The 23,770-nt window shown below is 38.4% G+C and overlaps 1 protein-coding gene, 1 long non-coding RNA gene and 1 pseudogene across 3 annotated transcripts; all 3 read left to right on the plus strand.

Annotated features, from left to right (window-relative positions):
• Positions 1–1,836: 1,836 nt before the first annotated feature.
• Positions 1,837–3,155, plus strand: LOC131329658 (uncharacterized). Its single transcript, XR_009200826.1, has 2 exons — positions 1,837–1,963; positions 2,663–3,155. It is a non-coding gene; the product is annotated as an uncharacterized LOC131329658 (long non-coding RNA).
• A 4,556-nt stretch (positions 3,156–7,711) lies between these two features.
• Positions 7,712–12,067, plus strand: LOC131329650 (ABC transporter C family member 3-like; annotated as a pseudogene).
• Positions 12,068–14,259: 2,192 nt separating this feature from the next.
• LOC131329646 (ABC transporter C family member 3-like) lies at positions 14,260–21,285 on the plus strand. Of its 2 annotated transcripts, XM_058362912.1 has the most exons (10): positions 14,260–16,611; positions 17,108–17,194; positions 17,427–18,077; positions 18,179–18,343; positions 18,752–19,046; positions 19,148–19,362; positions 19,776–20,081; positions 20,234–20,297; positions 20,596–20,835; positions 20,949–21,285. In XM_058362912.1, exons 1-10 carry the CDS (start codon positions 14,260–14,262, stop codon positions 21,059–21,061), a joined length of 4,488 nt encoding a protein of 1,495 aa, XP_058218895.1. In that variant the 3' UTR covers positions 21,062–21,285. The 2 variants fall into 2 exon arrangements, 1 of the variants encoding a protein (XP_058218895.1); XR_009200825.1 differs by lacking the exon at positions 20,949–21,285 and having other exon boundaries at positions 14,264–16,611; positions 19,776–20,136; positions 20,596–20,647.
• The last annotated feature ends 2,485 nt before the right edge of the window (positions 21,286–23,770 follow it).

Below are 23,770 nucleotides of genomic sequence, written 5' to 3' on the forward strand. Positions count from 1 at the left end.
TTAAGCTCTGGTGACAATGAAAAGAGCACTGGTGGGCACTTGGTTTCATCCCGGAACGTCGCTTGGCATTCAAAACCACCTTATTAGCCTATTTGACCAGAAATACTCACAAAAATACCTTACGTGCTTTATCGAATAAAAACGACTTCTTAAACAAATAAAAACCACAAATTAGAGGATTTAAGCCCCAAGATCATACGATCTTGGGTGCTAATCAGTCATCCATAGAGTGCGAAAAAATATATTCATCTCCAATCATTCTGTCTCTCCAACCCAAAGTCCCATTCATAGGGTGAGAAGTCTGCCAATGCTTGATTTGTAACGATAAGATTTGAAGAGGATATTAAGAGAGAGAGAGAGAGAGAGAGAGAGAGAGAGAGAGAGAGAGAACGATAGGATTTGAAAAGGATATTAAGAGAGAGAGAAAGAGAGAGAGAGAGAGAGAGAGAGAACGATAGGATTTGAAAAGGATATTAAGAGAGAGAGAGAGAGAGAGAGAGAGAGAGAGAGAGAGAGAGAGAGAGAGAGAGAGAGAGAGAGAGAGAGAGAGATTGATTGATTGATTGATTTTAGAAGAAGAAGAGACTGAGAGAAAGATTTAGTGGCAGATTGTGTAACAACCCTGATTTTTTTTGCCTTTTTTTTTTTTACAAATTTATAATGTTAAATTCTTAATTCAATAACTAATTAGATTGAATTATTAATTATACATTATTATGTGTGTAATTGATATTATTTTCACACTTATATAGGATATATATTTATACTTTAGATATATAAGTATCCATACTCATCTCTTATCCTATCTAACCAAAATTCTATCAAAACCAATCTTCCACTCCCCTTCATACTCGCCTTAAACTATATTTCTCTCTCCTTCCGCATTCCACCGCCCCCATACTTATCCCCAATCCCCACTCCTCTCTCACAATACAACACTCCTAGTCCACTACATAAACAGAAACAAGAAAAGAGGGATCACACCCTTTTAATTTTCGTCCATATCACGTTCCTCTGTTCACGGCCTGTTTCTTTCTAGTTTCTGTCATTTTTAGGCCTAAGTTTCTTCACGAATGTTGTAGAGGGCGTTGAGAACTTCGATTTCAACCCAAGAATCACCCAAAACGGTCAAGGATTGATAGAGTTATCGCTGTCCAAAAATCAGTGAAATTCTAGGATTTCGATTTCCAGACAGCAAACAGGACTTATGAAAACCCCCACTTTTCTCCAAGTTCAAATGGTTTTCGGGCTTCAACTTCTTCACAAAAGTTGTAGGGCATTTCAAGATCTTCGCGTTAGACACAAGAATCGTCCAAAACGGCAGAGGTTTGGTCAAGTTATTCCAGTCCAAAGTTGCTGCTAGAATACCGATTTTTCGTCGCCAAACGAAACCCTACCGGACTCCACCGAATCGTATTGTCCTGATTAAAGGTAGATTAATCTTTCTCCTACTTCTCCCTAAGTATATGTACTCTTTACATGAGGATTTTTAACAAGTTTCAATTGCTAAAATCGAAATCATATAGTCCGACGTTTTTTCCCTACTTTTCGAAAACCCTCTGTTCCTGGACGTATTGTTTTTCGAATTTTCACCCGGATCCTGACCCGCATCCCATTTTTTAACCGACCCAACTCCCCTAGGAACCGCGAGATGCCATTTTAAAACGGGAGCCGTTGGATTAGATCCAACGACTGTGATGGAAGATCCGCACAAAGCTTCAAAATCCGGACCTCAAATGATAAATGATAGAAGGTTGGAAAAGAAAGTGGATCTCGCGGGTCAAAAGTGAAAAATGAGTCGGGTAAAATAAAACGGGTTATATCACTTTGACACACGGGTCCTCATTCCCCCAATTTCACGTTACGTTCAAACACAGAGAGAGAGAGAGAAGAACGACGACGAAGAAGAAGATCGATCGAAGGAAGCCAGAAGAAGAAGAACGAACATCACCACACCACCAAGGTCTCTCTCTCTCTTGATCGCGATCTCGATCTCGATCTCGATCTGGTTCGAAATTTTGGTATGACTTAGGGTTCGATATTGATTTCGATTTACCCATACTGATTTCATCCTTCGTCGTTCTTTCTATTCTCTCTCTGGCGTTCGTCGTCTCTCGGTCTTTCTCTCCCTCTCCCTCTCTCTCTCTCTCTCTGTTAGGGTTAGGGTTTTGCTCCCTCTCTCTCTCTCTCTCTCTCTCTCTCTCTCTCTCTCTCGTCCTCTGTTTGGTTGCGCAGTAATTGCTCAGAAAAATGAGATTTTGAATCTCCCATTCAACGTGCACACACGGAATGGTTTTTTTGGTTAATGGTTTTTGACCTCGAGAAACCCAGTTTAAGGTTCTTCATTCTTTGATTTATTCTCTCAGTTTTTTTTTTGGCAGCAAAATTGGGGATTTTGTGAATTATGCATCTTTTGATGATTTTAATGATTGAATGTCAATTGGCTTACTTGGGAATATTCTTCCTTTGATAATTGGTGGTATTGGTGAAGATTAATGGAAATGGAACTACTGAAATAGTAATTCTTGTTTGAAGCTAGTTCTGCATTTTTTTTTAGGTTGGTGACTTTTTTCAATCTCTGCTAAGTTTCTATGCAGCAAAGCTTACTCTCTCTGTGTTAGGGTTTCAATCTCTGCTAATTTTTGGTTTTTGATTACTGTAGAACCCGAATGGTTGTTCCTTTTTTACATGGTATGACCCCCCTACTTGTGCTAGAGGCATGGATTATGGAAGGCAGATGTCAAGAAAAATTGATGAAATTGCAAGCTGAAAATGAAGACCTGCTACGGAAAAATGAAACAATGGTAATGAAAATTGAGGAATTGATGAGCTCAAATGAGAGTGTGGCCAAAAAAGTTCAAGAGTTGTGAGACAAGAACCATCCGTTATCGAAGAGAAATGAAGAGTTGGTGAGGTCCTTAGCATTGTCTGAATCCAAAGTGTTGAAGCTCCAGCGTTTTTTTTAGTTGCTATAATCTGGACTTGTAAGCATTTCAATTGTTGAGATGTATATTCGCAAGATGTTAGAACTTATGTGGAGAAATCTTTGATGTTAGAATTTCTTGTGTGTAAGCATTTCGGTAACTAGTGTGACTGATAGAATTCTGCCATGTTTTGCTCCATTTTATTGCAGTTGGTATTTTAACTTTTGTTTTTGATGTGTTATTCTGTCTTGTTGCGTGCTTTTGAATCCAATTTCATGAAAGTCGGGTCCATGTTCGATTAGGACTTGGTATTTGCTCGGTATCTTGCACCTCAAGTAATGGAAATGCTTGAAATTGGATGGGGAGAATGATGATGTGTAACTCGTTGGGCCAGTAGGAGTAGCGTATAGGATATACCTCCATGCTTCTGGTTCTAGTTTTGTTTGTTCTTTTTGGTGTTGAAGCTTTTTGTGAATCTTTTTTTCATTTTCAGAAATTTGTATGGTCGTAGTTTGGAAGTAGGCTTTCTGGCATAGTGTTTTTATCTAGGACGTGTTTTGTGCAAATGAAGCAGCAGTATGCATATCTTGTATTGCTGTGTTATTTGTATTGCTTACACATAAGAAATTCTAAAACATCAAAGATACATCTCCACATCATAGCCAACTGGTCAAACAGAACTCGACTTCCAAAGGGCAATAATTCAGGCAACAACTCTATAAAATATAGGAGCAAGAGATGCCCAAGACTATACATATAGAAGCTAATAAATTACAGACAAACAATACTTGTTTCCTCCAAACAGTCAACTACAGAGCACTAGACTTAAATAGTGGCAACAAAAGCCTAAACACAAAATACAGAGCACAAGATTTGAAGAGTGCCACCAAAAGCCTTCTTAGCAAGCTGAACAACTTTGCAAAAAGGGAAAAAAAAAACTCTCTATATATATCATTCTCTTATAATACATCACTTTAAATTCAAAAAATAAGTATTTAATGACATTCATGAGTACGTTGCATCTGAAATTAGTGAATAAAACTTAATTTGAGTGGTACAACCTTTAATTACTTGGATACGTCATCCTGGAGTTCCGATCATGGAGCTTTCTTGGCGCTGGGTTTTGGTCCGGGCAAAATAGAGGTCTGTCATTGGGTGTTTCAAAGTGACATGGCCTGGGTTCAGATCTATTGAAATCTAGTAATATTGTGATTGAAATGGAGTATGAAGAAGTAGAATAAAAAAAGAAGAAGAAATATGAATAAGTGGTTCAACTTTAGCTTCAAATTCCTGTGTTATATTGTGATTGACATTGCCTGTGTTATAATCTAGTAATATTGGGATGGACCCAAGTGACTGATGAGATTCCCTCCTTAGGAGAGAACTGTGGTGATTTTATATATATATATATATATGGGACGGTTCAAGAGACACCCAAAAAAACACCTAAAAAAACACCTCATAGTTTTCTATCAAATTTTGATGATCTGAGCCGCTCAATATGATCAGAATGTGATTTTAAGGGTATGCGTGAGAAATCAGCAAAAAAAATGACCGAGAAGGTCTTGATCTGAACAGTTTCGAACAGTTTTTTATTGAACGGTTCAAATAAAAACTGCTCAAATCAAGCCTTTTCCTATCATTTTTTTTGTTAATTTCTCGTGGACACCCTTAAAATCACATTCTACACACATTGAACTGTTCGGATCATAAAAATTTGATCGGAAACTATGAGTTTGAGATTTGGAATGTTTTTTTAAGTGTTTTTTTGAGTGTCTCTTGAACCGTCCCATATATATATATATATATATATATATATATATATATATATATATATATATATATATATATATAATCACCACAGTTCTTTCCTAAGGAGGGAATCTCATTAGTCACTTGGGTCCATCCCAATACTACTAGATTATAACACAGGCAATGTCAATCACAATATAACACAGGAATTTAAAGCTAAAGTTGAACCACTTATTCATATTTCTTCTTTTTTTATTCTACTTTTTCATACTCCATTTCAATCACAATATTACTAGATTTCAATAGATCTGAACCCAAGCCATGTCACTTTGAAACACCCAATGACAGACCTCTATTTTGCCGGACCAGAACCCAGCGCCAAGAAAGCTCCATGATCGGAACTCCAGGATGACGTATCCAAGTGGCAGAGGGCAACAGCGTGGTTGATCTTGATGTTTGTTTTGGGGTCCAATATCTCAGCTTGGTACACCCGAACCTCCGGAACTGAGTGGCAATAGTAGAGCAGGTAGGGGACAGAATTTGGTGACAAGAAATAGCTGTCCCGTCGTTGATCGCACGGACCTTCCCAATCATAACGTTGTTCTCGGACCCCTTGTTATTCAACGTTGTGAGTACTGTCAAGTTGCGTCCCAATATAGAGATGGCAAAGTCCATCATGTCTTCCACACAGCCCACGCACCGCTTCTTCTCGCCGGCGCTTGGTGGACCGGTGCCCTCTCACAATCTTTCACTGCTGCCGCGAGTATGCTGGCCATGGTCGAGTTCTCCCCCGCTTGATATATCTTACGCATCTCTGGAATCTTGGACGTGGAAAACGGTAATTTGGTGGAACCACCCTTGGCAAAAACGACCTCTTGGGCGTTTTGTCCTTGATGTCCGGCATCCGCATGATCGTCCCCTTCGTCAGCATCCTCTCCCTGAAATATTTACCCGGCTCCATCGCGGTCATCCCCATTGAAGGACTCTGCGGACTTCTATCGCCGGTGTAACGGAAAAAGCAGCAGTCAAATTCACGTCCCCGCCGTCGCGGACGTAGGTTTCGCCGTGGCCCGGGGACAGATCCGGAAAGCAGAACAGGTTGGCGGAGGAGCAGAAGGACCGGAGTTGGTTAGCTATCGCGTTTGGGTCATTGGCGAGTTCTGAAAAAGTCTCGGATTCCACGGCTGTCACCTGTCAGTGGGGAGACCTTGTTGAGGAGGAACCAGGGTTTGGGCAGGTCGTTGGAGATCAGGTTCTCCCAATGTTGGAGTAGTGACACTTTCGAGTTTGCGGCGGCGCCCACCTACGTTCTAAGATTGGAACAGATGATTAAATAGCTAAAATGATTTGTAAGTCAGATATAAACAACTTAAAACATGAGTAATGGACTAGAGAAGCTTTTGAGTTTGTGGCGGCGGCGCCCACCTGCATTGAAAGATTGAAAGGGTAATTAAATGCCTTAAATAAAATGAATTGTAAGATAAATTGTCAGATAGAAACAATTTAAAACATGAACACTTACATTGGTAAAGGAGAGATAGAAGAACAAGGAGTAGAGAATGAGAGAAGTCATGTTCTGCGTTCTCCTGTTTAAGTGAGACTGTGAGAGATAAGGGAAATTAAGGATAGTGAGAGAGGAGAGGTGAGGCTGCGTTTTTTAATACCCGGGAGAGAGAAGGGAAATGGTAGTGAGAGAGAGAGAGAGAGAGAGTAGAATCGACCGTTGAGAAAGTAGTAGTGAGAATAGAATCTGAAAATCTCTCTCTCTCTCTCTCTCTCTCTCTCTCTCTCTCCTGCGCATGAACCACTGGCTATAGGGAGTAAAGAGTGCTCCCTTAAAATGAGCAGGCTATAGGGAGTAAAGAGTGCTCCCTTAAAATGAGCAAGAGCCAGCGGGCTTGGCTAAGAAGGTGCTTCCTTTGCTGTTACTTTACAAAGAGACTTTTTCGCATCTTATACACATGGCAAAACTTCTATGATGCTCCCAAGTGGTATGGGAGCATCATACTTCCAATGAATATGAACCATTGGAATGAAAATAGTTAAATCACAACCCTTGGATCAAAATTAAAATTCAAAAGTTGAGTGGTTTTGTTAAAATTGAGATGGTTTTGTGAACTTTGACAAAAAAAACCCGAAAGATTACTTACCGTAGGATAGGCAACACTTGGCATTAACTAGCAATACTTGTCATTGTATAAAGGAACACTTACCACATAAACAGGCAACACTTACTACAACCGGTTGGTCAAGTAACAAGTTACCATTAATTTTAAAAAAAGTATTCTATTTTTTGGCGGAAAAATTTAGAGATTTTGGGGATTTATATATTCATACTATTTTAAGCTATATACACCATATTTATTGCCTTTTTGCTAAGAATTAGGTTAGTGAAAAACCTAAAAAATGGTGTTCGGTTATAAAGATAGTTTCAGATTTTAATTTGTTATGAAGATATAATTAGAAGAATTATCTAAAAACAAAAAATTTGACAAATATTTTCCATAAATTCCAAATAATATTATAAATGTATTTAATTAATTAATTTTTAAATAACCATTTATTATAGATATATTTAAGTAACTTATATTTAAATATTATGAAAAAATAAGATATTCATTTAATATTTTGGTAGCTTACAAATTTAGTTAATATAAATTATAAAATAACGCTATAAGTTGATTGTTACAACAAAATTGAACAATAAATAAATTGTTGCTTAATAGATATTGAATAATTTTGTAGGATTCTCAATTGAATTTATGGTAGTATTTAATGAAATTAGGTTATTCAAATTCATTAATATAGTTTTATAGTGATCAATATGATATAATTTACAAATCTAGCAACTAATAGTGTTGATACTAATATACTTTGCAACGATCAATTAACAAGGAGAATGGTAGAACTCGTGGTGTCCTGAAGTCTGTACAGAAAGAGGAAGCTGCAAATGGCCAAAATGGTAAAACAGATGATATAGTTGGACAAAAAGGTCAGCTTGTTCAAGAAGAAGAAAGGGAGAAAGGAAGAGTTGGTCTTTCGGTCTGCTGGAAATACTAACAACAGCGTACGGAGGAGCACTTGTGCCTTTCATATTGTTGTCACATATTTTATTTCTGCTACTTCAAATAGGAAGCAACTATTGGATAGCTTGGGCTGCTCCAGTGTCAAAGGATGTGAAACCTCCGGTCGAAGGCTCTACTCTCATAATTGTTTATGTGGCTCTTGCAATTGGAAGTTCTTTCTTCATTCTTTCTAGAGCCATGTTTCGAATGACTGCTGGATATAAGACTGCCATTATACTCTTCAATAGAATGCATTTGTGCATTTTCCGTGCTCCCATGTCGTTTTTTGATTCCACCCCAAGTGGATGAATCTTAAATAGGGTGAGTGTTTTCTTTCTACTTGCTCCCAATACTGTCATTGTGACCAGGGACGGATGTACATGGGGCACGTGCCCCCACTCGAAATAAAATATTTTTTGAAAATGTTTATGTATAAATTAGCATAATTTTGAAAGTGTGCTAATCCACATATAGTATTAGTTTATGCCTTAATTTCATTATATGGTGCATTTATACTTATTACTTTACGAGCTGTTTGTCTATTTGGAGTTATTATTTCTTGATTCTCTTTATTTTTAACCGTCTAGGAGAAATATTTTAAAATAAAGGCATTAACAAAACTAGCTCGATCATTCTAAAATTTGTTGATGTTCATTTAAAACATACTTTAAAAATTTTGTCTGAAATTTTGTGCTCATTCTTACCTAATTTAACTTAAAGTACGCTTTATAAACTTTTATAATTAATAATGCATGCTTTAATTTTGAACGATCTTACTTTGGTTGACTAAACAAATGAACTTTTGTCATTATGATTAACAGGTGCCCCACCAGAGTATATTTCTGGACCCGTCCCTCATCGTGACCATTGTTGATTTCTTGTTTAGCTGAATATAGAAATGTGTTTTCCTCATTTACGCATCTACGGACCAAAGTGCAGTGGATTTGAACGTTCCAAGTGCCGTTTGGGGGGTCGCTTTCGCAATGATACAGCTACTTGGTGTTGTTGCTGTACTGTCACAGGTTGCGTGGCAGGTCTTCATCATATTTATTCCCGTGATTGCCACCTGCATTTGGTTACAGCTAATTAATTTCAGAATCAGCTTTTCCCCGCAGAGTTCAGTAGGAAAACTTCAATTTTCTTTAAGCAATATGCTGTTTGCATAATTACTTCTTTAAGCTCCGTTCCAGAAACCTTTTTATAAAATAAGTACTTATTTTGAAAATTCTCAAAGAAAAATAAGAAGGATTGTTCCACAAAATCTAAATAAGCAGTTTATTTCACATTTTCAAACTCAAAAATAATGAAAATAAAAAATAATTTTTCAATTTTTTTTCCACTGTATTAAAGATCTCAATGAGATCTATCAAATAAGATCCATATTGATAGAAAAATTATTTGCGTAAGCACATAATTTTTGAACTTGAAATTATCTTCTTAAAAAATAAGTAATTGTTCACCCTTTTGTGGAACAACCCTTCTTATTAGACAAAAAATAAGAACTTAAACCCGTTCTGGAACGGGGTTAGTCTGTTTTTCCTTCTAAACTATTCGAACATTTAAATACTTCATTTATTTATTGGTTGGTAAAATGTTGATGTTCTTCCACATAACAAAGATGATAATACAGGAATGCAGCCTTTGAAAAAACTAGAGTGATTTGGCAAACCACGAAAGTCTTTTGGATGTGTTCTAGTTTAGAGGTTTCTTTTTCCAACTCTTGCCTCGATAAATTGTATGAGTCTACAAAGTCATGAATGCTATATGCTGCAACGTTTTCTTTTACTTTGTTGCAGCAATATTACATACCATCTGCACGTGAACTAGCACGATTGGATGGTGTATGCAAAGCTCCAGTTATACAACATTTTGCTGAAACCATATCAGGATCCACTACCATTAGGAGCTTTGATCAGGAATCACGATTCAAGGAGTTGAGTATGAAACTGATAGATGGGCATTCTCGGCCAGATTTTTACACTGCTGCTGCGATGGAGTGGCTTTCCTGCCGCTTGGATTTTTTATGTTCTCTTACGTTTGCCTGCTTTTTGGTTTTCTTGATCTCCATTCCAACGGGAACAATTAAGCCGAGTAAGGACTGTTTTGGTTTTCTTCTTTATGGACTATTTTACTTTGCACCCTGGAAAATGTTCAAAAGTTTGATGATCTGTCTTTCGTTTCTTCATTTGTAGGTATTGCAGGGTTGGCAGTTACGTACGGGCTTAGTCTGAACACTTTCCAGGCGAGGGTTATTCGGTTTCTTTGCACTATGGAGAATCAAATCATATCAGTTGAAAGGATACTTCAATACACTGCTATCCCAAGTGAGCCTCCTCTTGTTATAGAACAAAAGAGACCAGATGGTCTCTGGCCAGCACGTGGAGAAGTTGTTATCCAAGATCTGCAGGTATGGTACAAAAGTTCCAATCTTCTTTGGTTTTCTCTGTCTCATGGCTCTGTGGAGAGTAAGTAAGAGGAAGAGGAAAAGATTCCAAATTGAAACATCCTTTTATTCACCATGCACCTATGTGACATGTACTCTGCTACATGTTATTACTCCTGAACAAATTTAGTTTTGTTTCCTTTTCGTAGACGGCGTTTACAAGATGTTTCAAAGTATTTAATGCCATATACTACATTGTTACACATAATTCTACCCTGAACTCAAATTAGTAAATTAAATGTGATTCATAAGCGTCCACCTAAATGTGAGACATATATCCATTATAATTTCTCAAGCGTATTATATGGGCACTTCAGTTATTTAGAAGGGTCCAGAAAAATAGCTCTCCACAAATCGTGCATCCAAAGATGGCCTTCATGGTCAATGCGTATGGATTTTTTTTTATGTTGACTTGTATGCATGTAGGTCCGATATGCCCCACACATGCCATTGGTGTTGCGAGGCCTTACATGCACTTTCCGGGGAGGAATGAATACAGGAATTGTGGGGAGGACGGGGCAGTGGTAAATCAACCCTCATACAGACACTCTTTCGCATTGTTGAGCCTGCTGCTGGTCAAATCAAGATCGACGGTATCAACATTTCATCGATCGGACTCCATGATTTATGATCTAGATTAAGCATCATTCCTCAGGATCCAACCATGTTTGAAGGGACAGTGCGAAGCAACTTGGACCCACTTGAAGAATACAGTGATGAACACATTTGGGAGGTTGGTTGATTTCCTTTTATGTTGATGCTGTTTTGGCAATATGACAGGGACAAGGGTTTCTCTCCTGCATTTGATATTGTATGCATCATATCTAGAAAATATGTGCTTTTCTTGTTTGGATGAAATGTTGAATACCTGTTTCATTTATTTAGGCTCTTGATAAGTGCCAACTTGGAGATGAAGTCAGGAAGAAGGAAGGCAAGCTTGATTCAGCAGGTTTTCTTCATCCACCATTCCCACACAATCAAAGGGGAAAAATAACTTTTCGTTGGAAGAAAAAGTAGATCTTGAATTTTTCGTAGTCTAACGAGCTTTTGCAATGCTCTCCCACTGAATTCTGGTCAAAAAATTTCAGGACGTACAAATTTTGCTTGAGAAACCATCTTGTCTTCGTAAAACTGTTCTCTCCCCATCCCAGGATTACTGTTAAACAAGTTCCTGGCACTACTTTTTTTCCTTCTTCTCCTTTTTGCAGTTACAGAAAATGGGGAGAATTGGAGTATGGGTCAGCGGCAGCTGGTTTGCCTCGGGAGGGTGCTACTCAAGAAAAGCAAGGTCTTGGTGCTCGACGAAGCCACAGCATCAGTGGATACAGCTACTGACAATCTTATACAGCAAACGCTTAAACAACATTTCTCCGATTGTACAGTGTTATCCATTGCGCATAGGATTACGACTGTTGTTGATAGCGACATGGTTTTGCTGTTAGATCATGGTTAGTGTCGACGACTCCCTCTGGATTAGTTCCTCTCCCTGTCACCTTTATCACCTTTCGCCAATTTAAGAATGTCAATTTGGAAATCTTCTAAAAAAAAAATTTCCGTGGTGCAGGACTGATTGAGGAACATGTTTCTCCCATGAAGTTGCTTGAGAATAAATCTTCTTCATTTTCAAAGCTCGTCGCAGAGTACAGCTCGAGGTCGAGTTCTAGTTCTAGTAGTAGTCGTGAGAACTGAGAAGTAGGCATATACTTGAATATCCACCTCATATCTTGGACAACGATGAAAAATCTGGCAGTACATTTTTCAGTTGGAATTGAACATCCTTTTGATTCGATATTATTGTTCTATTACTACATATAACAGCTGTCTTAGGTCCAGTAGCAGAGCGAAGATGCATCCACCATTCAATGAAAATCTTGTCACATGTACTGCGGAAAAATATGGAAAAAAAATTAAGTGTAGAGTTAAATATTTAGGTTTTGCCGTGGCTTTTTTTTTTTGGGAAAAAAAAAAGAGGCTTGCTTCAACTCTTTTTGTGGTAGGCAAATGCAAATGCAAGACAATACGATATTAATTATTCTTGATCCGAGCCTAGCATTCTCTAGCGCAAAGTATTAGTTTTTCTCATAGTTGTAAATACATTGTTGAACCACATTAGTCTATAAAAAAAATTGAGTACTGCTACGTGTCCATATGCAATATTGTACATACCATGTACATATGAGTTTTGTGGGTCCCATTTCGGGTCCCACATAGATGATTTGAACCGTCTATTATTTTTAAAATATTTTTTTATAAAATCCTGTAAAAAATCAGCCAATATCAGTAAGGAGTTTTTCTGAATTCGAACCCTGGCAAAGTGGCCGATATCACAGTTACTAACATGAAGGCAAACTTTGCCACTCTACCAACCATGATTTTGTATAAAGTTATTCAAGAATTGTTTAACCTTGTTATGTGTAATTTTATTTTTTATTTTTCATTATTTCTGAAACAGGGTAAGCACGTGCCACCTCCGCCACTGCTTTGGTCGGTTTATAGTCCAACGCGAGATCTACTAGAAAGTTGTACAATACTCTCAATTGAACCTAGCTTCAGCTTCATTCTTCTTACTGTAACCTTTTTCTTTTTCGTTTTTATCGTCAAAAGTAATCTTATTTGATTTTTTAACTTCCGCTCAAAAGGGTGCAGTCCGACCATTTTTTACTTCATTCTAGGTCAACTTTGATGATCGGACTCATTCATACGAAGTGTTGGTCGAGGAGAAAAATCATGTAAAATATTTTGTTCATCAAATACCAACCATTACCATAATTTGCTCTAAATGGGAGTTTCCATTCTTGTCGTGGAGGTCGACAGAGTCGTCTCAGATTCGGACCGATGGCTTTTCTGTATCTTAGCTTTAGGGTGGTTATTAGTAACAGCTGTATGGTTAGTCTGTATTTGATTTATTTATAGATGCCGTATGACTTATATCAATGAACTGATGTGCTCTTGCCGATTGAATAAAAAAAAAAGAAACGAATAGCAACCGGTCCAACCATTACCTTTTTTTTTTTTGAACAGGGTCCAACCATTACCTGATTCGAGCAAATTTATCTCCAAAAATTGGGTTTTCAAGTTACAAACCAGCGTGCCCAAATTATTTTATTCAAGATAGTAAATGTACTCGGATTAGGGATTGATCCGTATTCGAGTAATATGATTTGCAATGTGATTAATCTACTCACCTACTAAACTTAGGAGTAGTAAAATATGAACCAAGTCCAACTATCAAGATTGATGAAGATGAAAACATAGAAGTCCAGACTCCACCCCGTGTAGTCTTCCTCCATCACGCATTTATGTAGTTTCCATCACAAAATATGCAAGGACGGAACCAGGATTTTACCCTAGCAGTGGCGAAATATATATTAAAAATATCTAGTAGTGGCGAGACTATAAAAGTTGGGCATAATTTTTTTTTACATATGATAATTGCATTTTTTTAAATTCTTATCGTGGCGGTCGCCGCTAGTAAACCCCCTGGTTCCATTCTTGAAAATATGTAAAGCCCATGCAAATATGAGGTGACATAAAATAATTACTTATGCGAGGTGACATAAAATAATTACTTGACCTGTCGTCCTTCTATTTTGTCTCTCTCCCTATGTCCCTCCCACTTTACGCATATCTCATCTTGATTGAGAAAAGCTTTTTTACGGAAAGTTCCATTATTCGTGCGAATAGTTAAACTTTTTTAGCGAATAATTTTTATTTTTTTAATCCGAATTATAGATCGTTGAAACGGACGAGATTGCGCGGAGCCGCCGTGGATAAGTTTCTCCCATCTTCTTGAGAAGATTTCGCGCCACATCAACTTGTCTTTGGATTTCCTGATTCTATGTGTTGCGCGCCACGTTATCGGACGGCCACAGAATCCGCCCTGACTCTCTCTCCTCTTCCCATTCCACAGTTCTGTCAAACAAACTTTACACACACACACTCTCTCTCTCTGCTATATTGGCATGCGTATGCACTTATATATGTAAACACACCCCAGAATATCTGTTGACATACCCATTTCTTCCACAAGCCAAACGCTCCAGAAAAGGAATTTCTGAAATCATCGAAGATGGGTATGTCGACTTTTCTCTCTCACTCGTATTCTTCACTCATGTACACTCCCAGTAGTTTCCTCCTCCAACCCATTTTCCTTCGTGGCTTTTCTGGTTCTTTGCACCTGGTTTTGTTATTTTTCTTCTTCATCACATGGGCATGCAGGAAAATCATGAGAATGAATAGTCCCAGCGAAGGGCCAACACGGAGTAATAATAGGAAAACAAGATTTTCCTACTACAATCAAGCTCTGTTTTGTTGTTGGGGTCTTTCGGTTTTTAATCTCGTTCTGTGGTTATTAAATTACTTCTCTTGGTATAGAAATGGTTGGTCTGATGAAAAGATTGTAACCCTTTTGGATTTTGGACTCAGAACACTTGCTTGGTTAGCAATCTCTGTTTATTTGCACACCCATTTCAAGAATTCAGGTGGGCCAAGGTTCCCAATTTTATTGAGAGTCTGGTGGGGATTTTACTTCTCCATGTCTTGTTGTTTCCTTGTTGTAGACTTCCTGTATAATAAAAATGATCAATCTTTACCAACTCAGTTATTCGTATCAGATATCCTTTCAACTGTTATGGGCTTTTTCTTCTGTTTACTGGGGTTTTTGTGGAAGAAGGAAACCGAAGATACCCTTCTTCAAGAACCCCTTTTGCATGGTACAGAGTCAAAGAAGTCTAGTGGGGGTGAAATTGTTGCCCCGTTTTCCAGTGCTAGTCTTCTTAGCATCCTAAGTTTCTCTTGGATGGGTCCTTTAATTGCTGCCGGTTATAAGAAAGCATTAGACCTTAACGATGTTCCTCAACTAGCCGGCATGGACAGTGTCAAGTTGGCTTTTCCAATATTTACAAGTAAGCTAGATTCTGATATTGGAACCAGAATAACAAAATTTAAGCTTGTGAAGGCACTGATCTTCGCGACAAAATGGGAAATTCTATTAACGGCTTTCTTAGCGCTAATATACACACTAGCGTCTTATGTTGGTCCCTACCTTATTGAGTCCCTTGTTCAATACCTTAACGGAAATCAAGCCTTTGAAAACCAAGGGTACGTTTTGGTATCCGCATTCTTCTTTGCGAAGTTCATTGAGTGCTTGGCTCAGAAGCACAGGTTCTTTAGGTTGCAGCAGGCCGGAATAAGGGCTAGGGCCGTGTTGGTTGCCATAATATACAATAAAGGGTTGAGCATTTCATGCCAATCAAAGCAGGGTCAAACGAGTGGGGAAATCATTAATCTCATGTCTGTTGATGCGCAGAGGATTTCGGACTTTGGTTGGTACTTGCACGATCCGTGGCTGGTCATAGTCCAAGTTGTCCTAGCCTTGATGATCTTGTACAAGAATCTTGGGCTTGCTTCCATAGCTGCGTTAGTCACTACCGTGCTAGTGATGTTGGCGAATGTTCCGCTTGCGAGATTGCAGCAGAAGTTTCAGGAAAAGATAATGAAATCAAAGGATAAAAGGATGAAGGCGACGTCTGAAATCTTGAGGAGCATGAGGATCCTCAAGCTTCAGGCGTGGGAGATGAAGTTTTTGTCAAAAGTTACAGAATTTCGGAACACCGAAACAGGATGGTTGAAAAAATTCGGTTACACTTCTTCTTTGACCACTTTTCTCTTCTGGGGAGCACCTACATTCGTGGCCGTGGTCACTTTTGGCACCTGTATGCTTCTAGGAATCCCCCTCGAGTCTGGGAAGATTTTATCCGCCCTAGCAACATTTACAATACTTCAACAGCCTATCTATAATCTTCCTGATACAATCTCAATGATAGCTCAAACAAATGTTTCCCTTGACCGAATAGCCTCATTTCTCGGTCTTGACGACTTACAAAGTGATGTTATAGAGAAGCTTCCGATAGGTAGCTCTAACACTTCGATTGAGGTAGTTGATGGGAATTTCTCTTGGGATGTATCTTCCCCAAATCCAACATTGAAAGACATAAACATCAGTGTGTCTCGTGGTATGAGGGTTGCTGTTTGTGGCACCGTTGGATCAGGAAAGTCGAGCTTTCTCTCCTGTATCTTGGGAGAAGTGCCTAAAATATCAGGGACTATTAAGCTTTGCGGAACAACGGCATATGTTGCTCAGTTGCCCTGGATACAGAGTGGAAAGATTGAAGAGAATATACTGTTTGGAGAGGAGATGGACCGAGAAAGGTATGACCAAGTACTTGAAGCATGTTCTTTGAAGAAAGACCTGGAAATTCTCTCCTTTGGTGATCAGACAGTCATAGGTGAGAGGGGAATCAATTTGAGTGGGGGCCAGAAGCAGAGAATACAGATTGCACGCGCTTTATACCAAGATGCAGATATTTACCTATTCGACGATCCGTTTAGTGCTGTGGATGCTCATACGGGAAGCCATGTCTTTAAGGTGACTATGAAATCTTTTTTGTGGTTATTTTTTATGTCATTTTGTTATGCCAAACCAAGGTCGTAAACCAAAATCACCCAGACAACCATGATCAATCATACAGAGATCAGAGAGAGCACAACACAAATTTTATGTGGTTTCTCAAAACCGGGTGCATCCATGGGGCTGTGGATTCCCTCTATGTTGAGGAGTATTCCACTCTCAAAAACCTCACATACACTATACAATTTGTCTCTCTTCTCTCTGTATCTACCACACTACAAACTGGAGAAGAGCCATGTCTACATACCATAGGGGGAGATATGGCACTCCAACCAGACAAGGCTCTTCTTCAACACCTCTGTCCAGAGCTGCTGCAGCTGTTTTCTCTGATTCACATTTTATAGAAAGTCTAATTTGATAGCCAATCACTGCAAATATTCTCCGAGTCAGTTTAATTGTTACCTGGATGTGACTTTAATCTATGGGTTTTCACTGAAGCATTTTGCTTATACAGGAATGTTTATTGGGCCTTTTGGGTTCAAAAACCGTTATTTATGTTACTCATCAAGTGGAGTTCTTACCTGCTGCAGATCTCATTTTGGTGAGCTATTCATGTCTTGCTTCTTCTATGAGTAATTGATATTGCTTCAAAAAAAAATTACTTTTATTCATGGATAAAGTCATTACTCAACAAACAAAAATAAAAATGGATTTTTCCCTTTCCAAAAAGTGAGATCAACACACAAGTGCTTTTATCGGTTGTTGTAAATATAGTAGAAGAATTCAACTGGTTTAATTCGAGACCTTGTGTGATGTTTTTCCTTTGTCATCAGGTCATGAAAGATGGAAGGATTACTCAAGCTGGGAAATACAATGACATCCTCAATTCAGGGACCGACTTTATGGAGCTTGTGAGTGCACATAAGGTAGCTTTATCAGCACTAGATTCCACGTTGGCAGGCTCAGTATCAGAAAATTCAACCATCGACGAGGGGAATGGTAGCACGTGTGGTGTGCTGAAGTCCGTGCAGAAAGAGGAAGCTGCAAATGGCCAAAATGGTAAAACAGATGATATAGTTGGACAAAAAAGACAGCTTGTTCAAGAAGAAGAAAGGGAGAAAGGAAGAGTTGGTCTTTCGGTCTACTGGAAATACATAACAACAGCATACGGAGGAGCTCTTGTGCCTTTCATATTGTTGTCACAAGTTTTATTTCAGCTACTTCAAATAGGAAGCAACTATTGGATAGCTTGGGCTACTCCAGTGTCAAAGGATGTGAAACCTCCGGTCGAGGGCTCTACTCTCATAATTGTTTATGTGGCTCTTGCGATTGGAAGTTCTTTCTTCATTCTTTCTAGAGCCTTGTTTCGAATGACAGCTGGATTTAAGACTGCCACTATACTCTTCAACAAAATGCATTTGTGCATTTTCCGTGCTCCCATGTCGCTTTTTGATTCCACCCCAAGTGGACGAATCTTAAGTAGGGTAAGTGTTTTCGGTCTACTTGCTGCCAATATTGTCATCGTAACCATGGTTGTTTAGCTGAATATAGAAATTTGATCCAACAATGTGTTTTCCTCTTTTAGGCATCTTCGGACCAAAGTGCAGTGGATTTCTACGTTCCAGTTTGCGTTTGGGGGTTCGCATTCGCAATGATACAGCTACTTGGTGTTGTTGCGGTACAGTCACAGGTTGCATGGCAGGTCTTCATCATTTTTATTCCCGTGATTGCCACCTGCATTTGGTTACAGGTAATTAATTTCAGAATCAGCTTTTTCCAGCAGAGTTCAGTTGGGAAAACTTCAATTTTCTTTAAGCAATATGCTGTTTGAGTAAGTTAGTTTGTATTTCTTCAAAACTCTTCGAACAGTTACTTACATTTTTTTATTGATTGGTTAAAATGTTGATGTCCTTCCACATAACAAAGATGATATACAGGAATGTAGCCTTTTAAAAAACTAGAGAGAATTGGCAAACCACGAAAGTCCTTTGTATGTGTTATAGTTTAGTGGTTTCATTTTCTGTAATTCTTTTTTGAGTAGAAAGTGGTGGTTTCTTTTTTCAACTCTTACCTCGATATATTGTACTATGAGTCTACACAGTCACGAATGCTATACGCTGCAAGCCTGCAACGTTAATATTCTTTTACTTTGTTGCAGCAATATTACATACCATCTGCACGTGAACTAGCACGATTGGATGGTGTATGCAAAGCTCCAGTTATACAACATTTTGCTGAAACCATATCAGGATCCACTACCATTAGGAGCTTTGATCAGGAATCACGATTCAAGGAGTTGAGTATGAAACTGATAGATGGGCATTCTCGGCCAGATTTTTACACTGCTGCTGCGATGGAGTGGCTTTCCTGCCGCTTGGATTTTTTATGTTCTCTTACGTTTGCCTGCTTTTTGGTTTTCTTGATCTCCATTCCAACGGGAACAATTAAGCCGAGTAAGGACTGTTTTGGTTTTCTTCTTTATGGACTATTTTACTTTGCACCCTGGAAAGTGTTCAAAAGTTTGATGATCTGTCTTTTGTTTCTTCATTTGTAGGTATTGCAGGGTTAGCAGTTACGTATGGGCTTAGTCTGAACATGATCCAGACGAGGGTTATTCGGTTTCTTTGTGATATGGAGAATCAAATCATATCAGTTGAAAGGATACTTCAATACTCTGCTATCCCAAGTGAACCTCCTCTTGTTATAGAAGAAAAGAGACCAGATGGTCACTGGCCAGCACATGGAGAAGTTGTAATCCAAGATCTGCAGGTATGGTACAAAAGTTCCGATTTTCTTCGGTTTTGTCTGTCTCATGGCTTTGTGGAGAGTAAGTAAAAGGAAGAGGAAAAGTTGCAAAATAGAAACATCCTTTTATTCATCGTCCATCTATGTGACATGTACTCTGCTACATGTTATTACTCCTGAACATATTTAGTTTTGTTTCCTTTTCATAGACGGGGTTTACAACATCCTTTTATTACATTATTATGCATAATTCTACCATATATGAACTCAAATTAGTAAATGTGAGACACATATCCATTATACTTTCTCAAGCGTATTATATGGGTACTTCAGTTATTTAGAAGAGTCCAGTAACATAGCCCTCCACAAATCGAGCATTCAAAGACAGCATGGTCAATGCATATGGATTTTTTTGATGTTGACATGTATGCATGTAGGTTCGATACGCCCCACACATGCCACTGGTGTTACGAGGCCTTACATGCACTTTCCGGGGAGGAATGAAGACAGGAATTGTGGGCAGGACGGGCAGTGGTAAATCAACCCTCATACAGACACTCTTCCGCATTGTTGAGCCTGCTGCTGGTCAAATCCTGATCGACGGTATCAACATTTCCTCGATCGGACTCCATGATTTACGATCCAGATTAAGCATCATTCCTCAGGATCCAACCATGTTTGAGGGGACGGTGCGAAGCAACTTGGACCCACTTGAAGAGTACACTGATGAACGCATTTGGGAGGTGGGTTGATTTCCTTTTATGTTGATGCTGCTTTGGCACTATGATAGGGACAATGGTTTCTCTCCTGCATTTGATATTTTATGCATCATATCTTGGAAATACGTGCTTTTCGTGTTTGGATGAAATTTTGAATTCCTGTTTCATTTATTTAGGCTCTTGATAAGTGCCAACTTGGAGATGAAGTCAGGAAGAAGGAAGGCAAGCTTGATTCAGCAGGTTTTCTTCATCCACTATTCCCACACAATCAAAGGGGAAAAATAACTTTTCATGGGAAGACGAAGTAGACCTTGAAGTTTTCAGAGTCTAAAGAGCTTTTCATTCCGAAAGGGGGTCATGCTCCAACAGGAGGAATGCAATGCTCTCCCGCTGAATTTTGGTCAAAAAATTTCAGGACGTACAAAATTTGCTTGAGAAACCATCTCGTCTTCGTAAAAATGTTCTCTCTCCCTATCCCAGCAGTACCGTTAACAAGTTCCTATCGCTACTTCTTTTTTTTTTTCCTTTCTTCCTGCAGTTACGGAAAATGGGGAGAATTGGAGTATGGGTCAGCGGCAGCTGGTTTGCCTCGGGAGGGTGCTACTTAAGAAAAGCAAGGTCTTGGTGCTCGACGAAGCCACAGCATCAGTGGATACAGCTACTGACAATCTTATACAGCAAACGCTTAAGCAACATTTCTCCGATTGTACAGTGTTATCCATTGCGCATAGGATTACGACTGTTGTTGATAGCGACATGGTTTTGCTGTTAGATAATGGTTAGTGTCGACGACTGCCTCTGGATTTGCTCCTCTGCCTGTCACCTTAATCACCTTTCACCAATTTAAGAATGTCAATTTGGAAATCTTCTAAAAAAAGTTCCGTGGTGCAGGACTGATTGAGGAACATGATTCTCCCACAAAGTTGCTTGAGAATAAATCTTCTTCATTTTCAAAGCTCGTCGCAGAGTACAGTACAAGGTCGAGTTCTGGTCGTGAGAAGTAGGCACATACTTGAATATCCACCTCATATCTTGGACAACGATGAAAAATCTGGCAGTACATTTTGCAGTTAGAATTGAACATCCTTTTGATTTGATACTATTGTTCTATGAGATTGTTACCTCTAAGTACAGAAAAGTGAAACTTAATTCGCATTGTATTCATATCATCTTAGACTAATGGATTGGGGGAAATCGTAGGCAATTGGATGGCTTGAAGGTTTCACCAAGTTTATGGCATTAAAAACTTCAATTTGGGACATGAAGAGTCCAGGTTGGTTAATGTTGCAATGTGGTTCCTTGACAACTCTCACCAAGTACAATCTTCTCCAAATTGCGAAGGGTTTCACCCTACGAATTTTGTAAAAATCCTTACCGATATCCAAATGAGATGATTTTTTTTGCAGAGATTCCAAAAAATATATTTTAAGAAAACTGAGTGCTTCAAATCATCTTTGCGAGACCCAAAATGAGCCCCGCTAAAAATCTGCAAATGATCTGGACCAATTTCCTCTGTCATTTGACTTTTATTTTTCAGAAATCCGTTATTAGAAAAAACAAAAAAGTGTTTACCTTTTTGGTCTCCATTGAATTTTTTTCGCGCTCGTTAGTTTTGTGCCAAAAAATCCATCTTTCTTGGGTAAAAGTAAAAATTTTTACTTTTCCAATTCCTCTCGTCAAGACGAATCAATAATCCACAATAATTTACCAAAAAACTAACGCGAAATTTTTTTGAATAAGGACAAAACTTTCAAAAGTCTTTTTAGCTTAGTGGAAAGTTCACCTAATTAGAGGGACATGGGAAGTTTGAAAGTACGTAACAACTGCTCAACTGCGTCCAATTATGCAGAAGAGGTTAAAACCTGTAGAAGATGAACCTTACGAAATCACTATCTATACCCAATATAAGACTGCCTACTCAAATCTAGGAATACTATTGCTTAGTTAATTATAGGAACCTAAGTATAAACCAAGTCTGTGGAACATCACATGTGAACCCAAAATCCATCCATCAACCAAAAAACCTCTCAATCACAACGTAGCAAACATCAAACAATTAATGTGTCAACCACCAATTTGCCCTTTCTGATAAACAAAGGACACCAATTTTCAGATATCAAACGGTCTAGATTTAAGATTCTAATCTAACGGCTCAAAGTGATTTTTACTACTTAATTTTGTTATGTGAAAACCACTTTAGCTTACGGTAGAGGACTCCAATTTGCACGTATAATTGTACGTAGTGAACTAACTTTTTGGGAAGAAAGAGTATATTACAAATTTCTTCGAGGTGATTTTATATTTTGAAACTTTTGCATAATACCCTTATTATTAACGGTCAAATATAAATAATCAAGCAATTATTCCTTGATTTGTTGGCTAGTTTTTGAACTGGGTGTTCAAATATTATTGGGTTGGGTGTTCAAGAAAGGATAAACTAAAAATAGTACCTATATTCTTAACATTAATTATCTTTTTGGGGTGTTCAAGTGACCAACTTCACTTTATAGAGCCGCCTTTGAATAGGTTGTAGGGCCTTTAGGCCTAGCTTCTCACTACTCTTTTTGCTTTTGAGAAGCTTGGCCACCACTCTAAATTAACTTTTCCATCACTTCTTTTTTTTTTTTTTGGGCAAATTTTCGTAGTCATCCCTATAGTTTTACGGTTGTCTCACTTTCGTCCATCTAGTTTCAAAATGCTCCAATTTCGTCCCTGTAGTTTGTTTTACGTTCCAAATTGGTAAAATCGTTAACACCGTTAACGAAACTAACGGGAAAAAAAATAAGTGTTCCAATTTTCAATCCGTTTGAACCGGTGCAAATATCTTATTTTTCTGATCATTTTATCTTAAATGGTTATAATGGATTTTTGGCTCTAAGGCCTTTCAATGAGCACCCTAAGAGAGCCCTAAAACTAAATAAGAAGTCTTCGGGTGCTCGTTGAAAGGCCTTAGAGCCAAAAATTCATTACGATCATTTAGGATAAAATGATCAAAAAAATAAGATCTTCGCACCGGTTTAAACGGATTGAAAATTGGAACACTTATTTTTTTTTTTGGTTAGTTTCGTTAACGGTGTTAACCATTTTACCAATTTGGAACGTAAAACAAACTACAGGGACGAAATTGGAGCACTTTGAAACTAGAGGGACGAAAGTGAGACAACCGTAAAACTACAGGAACGATTACGAAAATTTACCCCTTTTTTTTCACAATTTTCCCATTAGACACAAGTTTGAGTCCTCATAGCCCTTTATTGGTATGTGCTGATATCGGTGTGGTGGAGTCCCATAAAGATAGTGGTGTGGTGTGAGGGCAATATTCCCAGTAGAGGTGACCAGGTATCATACCTGTAGTTCCATTTTGATAATCGAAAAAAATAAAATAAAGGCCGGGGTAGAATGGGGTAAATTGACAGAAACAATTTCAATTTTCAATCCTAATTGAAATCGTAGATGACACCATTGTCACGGGTCTGGTCGCTGGAAGCTCGCTACCATTGATCGATGCTACAAGTTATGATCCCCCTCATAATGCACATGGTGGAGAGATGTGGGGGAGAGTCGCAAAAAATGTTTACTGCAAAACTTCGTTACATAAAGCAAAAGGATTGGTTGCCAAACGAATCGATTGAATGGCAACATCCAACCAAACTTTTTTTTAGCTGATTCTGCGGCTTCACACGTGGTATCCGTTCAGCACTGAAAAACTTCTC

The sequence above is a fragment of the Rhododendron vialii genome, chromosome 6a (assembly GCF_030253575.1).
Source record: "Rhododendron vialii isolate Sample 1 chromosome 6a, ASM3025357v1".
Taxonomy (NCBI): Eukaryota; Viridiplantae; Streptophyta; class Magnoliopsida; order Ericales; family Ericaceae; genus Rhododendron; species Rhododendron vialii.